General features: G+C 48.5%; 1 protein-coding gene across 1 annotated transcript in view; it reads right to left on the reverse strand.

The window, feature by feature from the left end:
• The window catches only part of itfg1 (integrin alpha FG-GAP repeat containing 1), a 148936-nt gene that overhangs the window by 148 nt on the left and 143788 nt on the right, over positions 1 to 5000 (reverse strand). The window contains exon 18 of the mRNA XM_079997728.1: positions 1 to 1240. This exon is cut by the window's left edge and continues 148 nt beyond it. Within this exon, the coding sequence (XP_079853854.1) occupies positions 1181 to 1240 (60 nt within the window). The 3' untranslated portion in view covers positions 1 to 1180. The remainder of the gene's footprint in view (positions 1241 to 5000) is intronic.

Raw genomic sequence — 5000 nt, forward strand, 5'->3', positions numbered from 1 at the left:
CAAAAAAAAACAAAAAACCACGAGTACATTCTTTTCTTCTTCTTCTTCTTCTTCTTCTTCTTTTTCTTCAAAAAAAAATCACATCTGCAAACAGCGCACAGCAGAGCAGGGGCTCCGGGCGGCGGAAAAGAGAGAAACCCTACGTCTCACAGCGACGAGTCGAGGGGATTGCGTGTGAGGAAAGCGCTTTTACATTTTTTTTTTTTTTGAGCGTTCAGGTTAGCCTCGAAGCAGCCACGTTACCAGACAAACAAACGGAGGATCCTGCACCTTTTTTTTGGAGCCAAGTGGCTGGAGACTCCCGTTCTCCCTTTATCTCCTGATAATACGACTTTCTCAAGAATATTCACCAAGTGGGGTTGTTTCTGCTGCTTCCTGTTTCTATTTTGATTTATTTTTTATTTTTTTTTTCAACCAGCAGTTTTGCTGCAGTTGCAAGCCTGGGGCCGATCTCTTTATTTATTTCTCGCCCTACAACGGCGGGATCCCATGCTGTAAGAGAAACAATGATTAAAAAAAAATTAAAACCTTAAATAGTTTATGGAATGACCAGTCGGTAGGGGGGGAAGAGAAGGCGTTGGGACAGTAGAAATGCACGAGGAGTTCAAGTACAGTAACATTAAATATTGCACCACTTTGTACCGACGGCACTTTCCCTTCCATTTGCCAAATGTGAAGATCCGCCAGCGTCGCTCCGACGGGAGCCGCCGGCGTCTTCATGGAGACGTAACAACCGGGCGTCTCGTACTCCTAATGTGGACTACATCCGCTCCTCAGACGCTCCTGTTTTAACAAGCCTCTGAGTGATATCTGCAAAACCGCTTCACTGCCGGTCTCCACGGTCGCGTTGCAGCGTGTCGGTCCTTTCAAACAGTGAAATGAATAAAGCGGAAATGGAAACATTAACATTTCAGCTGCTCCTCTCGGACCAAAAAAATAAATAAAATACAATTTGAATGAGAAATATTTTGGGGCAAAAGCAAGACCCATTCATTGGCCCCTTGAAATGAAATTGAGAGGAAAACAAACTTGTTTTGCGTGCGTGTGTGTGTGTGTGTGTGTGTGTGGTATTGAGGGCGATGAAGGGAGTGGGAGCGATGGAGGGATGTGAGGGTGGGATGAGGGCAAACTGGGTAAATTGGATATGCCAAAGAAGCTCTCCCACGGTGCAGTTCTTCCTTCACATGGCGTCAAAATGGAAGCGATGGGCTTCTTGTCTCTTCTCCCGGTCGTCGGCTTTCTGAAACGCGCACACACACACACACACACACACACACACACACACACACACACACACACACACACACACACACACACACACACACACACACACACACACACACACACACACACACACACACCAAAGTTTGAGCTTGAATGTCATTGTTCACAATCAGTCCCATAATATACTCTGCAGGGACAAGCTGACAGGACGAGAACTCAGCGCGTGCAGTCTGTCCATTAACACACTCACGCAAACACACACACCCATGCATGCACATCGTACAAGTGTTCATAGTTTACCGCATACACGCGTGCAGACAGACAGACCGACAGACTGACAGACAGACACATTTCTTCCATTGTTCTTTAGGATTTGTAATGGGATAATGGAGCTCCGTTATCTTGCTCCTAAAGTGCAAACACACGGGCGTGGTGTGTGCCTGTCTGACGCTTAAGCAGCCTTCAGAGTGGAGCAGACACCACCCCTCTGCCCGCACGCACCACCACCACCACCACCACTACCACCACCACCACCACCACCGCAGCCTCCAAATCCCTCCCTTTGCTTGGACAGCAGAAATGTGGATGGGGGCCTCTGCTCCACTTGACATGTTTCCAATATTGTGGCGAGGAGCATCTTCTCTGCTGGCCCAGAGAGTTTCCACCATGCCAACACCCAGGTCACCCACTGCCACCGCTGTGGGGGCAACGGCCTCTCTCGGACGGGGACGCTCGTCACCTTGGCAGGGCTGAGGTAGTCCAGGTTTGCCTCAAATGAGACCCTGGGTGCTTTTTATTTCCTTTATGCCACCATTAAAAAAAAATAATAAAAAAAGATGTTGGCTTTGGGGAATGGCTGGATGGGGAGTAGAGGAATCACTGGCAAGTAGTGCTTCTTATTAGGATCTGAGCCCAAGTTGTAATGGCCGAGCAGTTCTAACACCTCAAGGTACCAGCAAACGGTGACGGATTCTTTTAAGATGGCCGTCCTGTTGAAGGCAGGGCCAGTCCTCTGACGCTGACTGATTTCAACACGTTACATTCAGAAGACAGACTCCAGCTCTGCCACACTCTGGGGCGTTTTGTCTAAAAAAAAAATAATAATAATACAAAATAGGAATCAATGCTCCGTAATAAAGGTTCCATTTTTCTTCCAGGAGAATAGAGCTCCGTCATCGACCGGACTCATGCTCTCCCCGCTCGATATTTGAATGTTTCACAGAGCAGATGGATTGATGCAAATATTCTTTCCCGGCGACCACCCACGCCAGCTCTGGAAGCCTGTTTCTTACCGGCTACTTGGAGGGGATCGAATCCAGTGGTCACGGCGAGGCCCTGCATCGTCATTAAGCGGCCGCTTTATTGATTGGTGTCAAACTGAAGGAAGTTTTAATGAGGCAGGGGAAGGGATTGGGTAAGTGTGCGTATCCGATGGATCGGGAGAGGGCGGGGAGCGACGCCGGCTCCAATGTAAACTGGTTAAGTCGGGCTCAAACCCGACCTGCGTGAGGAGAGGCGTGCGTCCTGGATATTAAACACCTGTTTATACAGCATTTATGGCTCTTCTGCCTCAACGTGTGCAGTCCGTCCCTCTCCTGTTGTCCTACCACAGTCTGTCGCTCGTTTCAGGCCGTTACATCAGGGTTCTGGCCCATAATGCAGTGTAAAAATTCCCGACTTAGCGTTTTAGTAAGTGTCTTATCAGCACGGACCTTCCAATGCTCCAGCACCAATGCTGGAGTGCCAACTGAACTGCTGCCACGTCTACCCCCCTCTTTTTTGGGCTCTTCGCTGGTTACCTACTATATCTCTGCTCGCATCAATTTGCAGACACCGGTGTTCCACGACAGGGCCGCACATCAAACTGTTCCTCCGCATCTGAAATCATTGGTCGGATTCCCAACCCCGGCAACTGTTCCGAGATAAGTAGGATACTTGGTTGGGTCATATGCAGAGAATTAATTTCCGAGGGACTAATAAAGTATACAAACAGCGTGCAATTAATCAGATGGTAAGATAAGATGTAGCTACTCTCAGCAAAAACAATAATTCGCATGATATTCTATCACCCGGGTAAAAAAAACTAGACTAATAAGTAAAATAGTAAATAGTACTTTAATGATCTCCCAAAGGGGAAATTCAAGTAATAAGTCCTTTACCTGTCTTAAATTGGGTTTTCAAATTCTCTTATATTCCAGATATTCTAAGACCTAAGTGGAAACCCTGAGATTTTATTTTGGGTTTTATATAAAAAGATTAAAGGAGCAATAGACAATATTTTTTAAAATGGGTTCCCTATAAGCCTCACTTTCTCTCTGCATCCTCCCGGGAAAATGATTGATTTACAGCAGTGAGTCACAGAAAGTGCGTCAATCAATGTGTGACCATCAGTGGAGATGGTGGACAGTGGAGCAATCGATCATAGATCATAAATCCTGGACTATAAAAGCGGCTGATTGAAATCGGTTGTTATAGTGATTTTTATCCAGAAAAAACGCAGCTCCCCTGTTTCACTGTATTGGTTAGCGGGGCCAGTCTTGTCCGTTCCAATATGTCAGCGACGTTGACGTATCGCAGCTACGAGTTGAAACACTTAATGCGGCGTCTCTGCATAAATGCAACTCAATTCAATTAAAATTGTGACAGTTTCAATTGACCTCTTCAGTGAACACGCTCCGTTCTTATTCCCAAAGTGGTGTTGATAATTTCGGACAGAGCGCTATGTCTTTGCGACAGCTGTGCCACAGTGTTGCATTGCACCTTTAACAATCGTGCTCGCTGTAGAAAACACTGGCGTGGAGAGGAAATTGCGTTCGGGAGAACGGACGGCGCACATCACCTGACGTTGCAATGAGAGAGGTGAATATAAGCTCAGAACGAAACGCCCGACGTCCAGCCCCCGGGGGGGCCGTGGCCGTACTGGTCACCGCGGGGTCAGAGGAGGCAGCGGAGGGTTACCCCTGATATTCCCTGCGCGGCACGAAGCCAGTTTGAATAATAATGCTGTGGTTCCCACTGTTTTTTTTTTTCCTCTCGCAGCTTGTCCCTCCCACTTCAGGGAAGGAAACCGACAAGAGGCCGCCCTTGAACGAAGACGCAGCATATTCTTCCAAATACAAATATAACAAATGCGTGTATAAACAAGAAGACCCCGTCCATCCACGGCTCAACAGCAGGTTCTGCTGCTAGAAGCTCGTTTGGGCGGGGGTTTCAGCCGGGGGCGGGGGGATGTGCCGGGTCCCTGGCTGGAATATACTTTCGTTGGAGGTTTTTTTTTCCTTCTCCTCCTGTGGCCTAAGACGACTTCGGTTTCAGTTTCACTTCCTCGGAGGTGTCTCCTCCACCGCTTCACAGCAGCGCGGGGATGAAAGCACCGGCCGGCGATCCCTCTTGCCGGGTGACGTAGTGCAGCTGTAAGTTAGCATTTCAGAATGACACGAACACTTCATCCTTCCACCGTCCTTTCTTCCTTATCCTGGGGGCCGTGAGTGGCACCCAGAGGCATTCCCTTCCATGTCTGCCCCCCACCCGTCGCAGCCCCAGTCTCTGAGCGCTGTGGCATCGGCCATGTTTTTTTTTTTTTTTTTCCCAAATGCCGTGTCTGTTCGCATTAAACTGACGCCTTATGCCCACGCTTTCCAAAAAACGGAGGGAGAGAGACAGGGAGACGGAGAGACAGAAAAAGAAAGAGAGGGAGCAGCGAGAGATACTCCCGCGCGTGGGACCGGGCGCGCCTTCTGTCCTGGGCTTCGCTTTCGCGAACACGACAGAAACAC

This window comes from Zeus faber, assembly GCF_960531495.2.
Source record: "Zeus faber genome assembly, chromosome: 3".
Taxonomy (NCBI): Eukaryota; Metazoa; Chordata; class Actinopteri; order Zeiformes; family Zeidae; genus Zeus; species Zeus faber.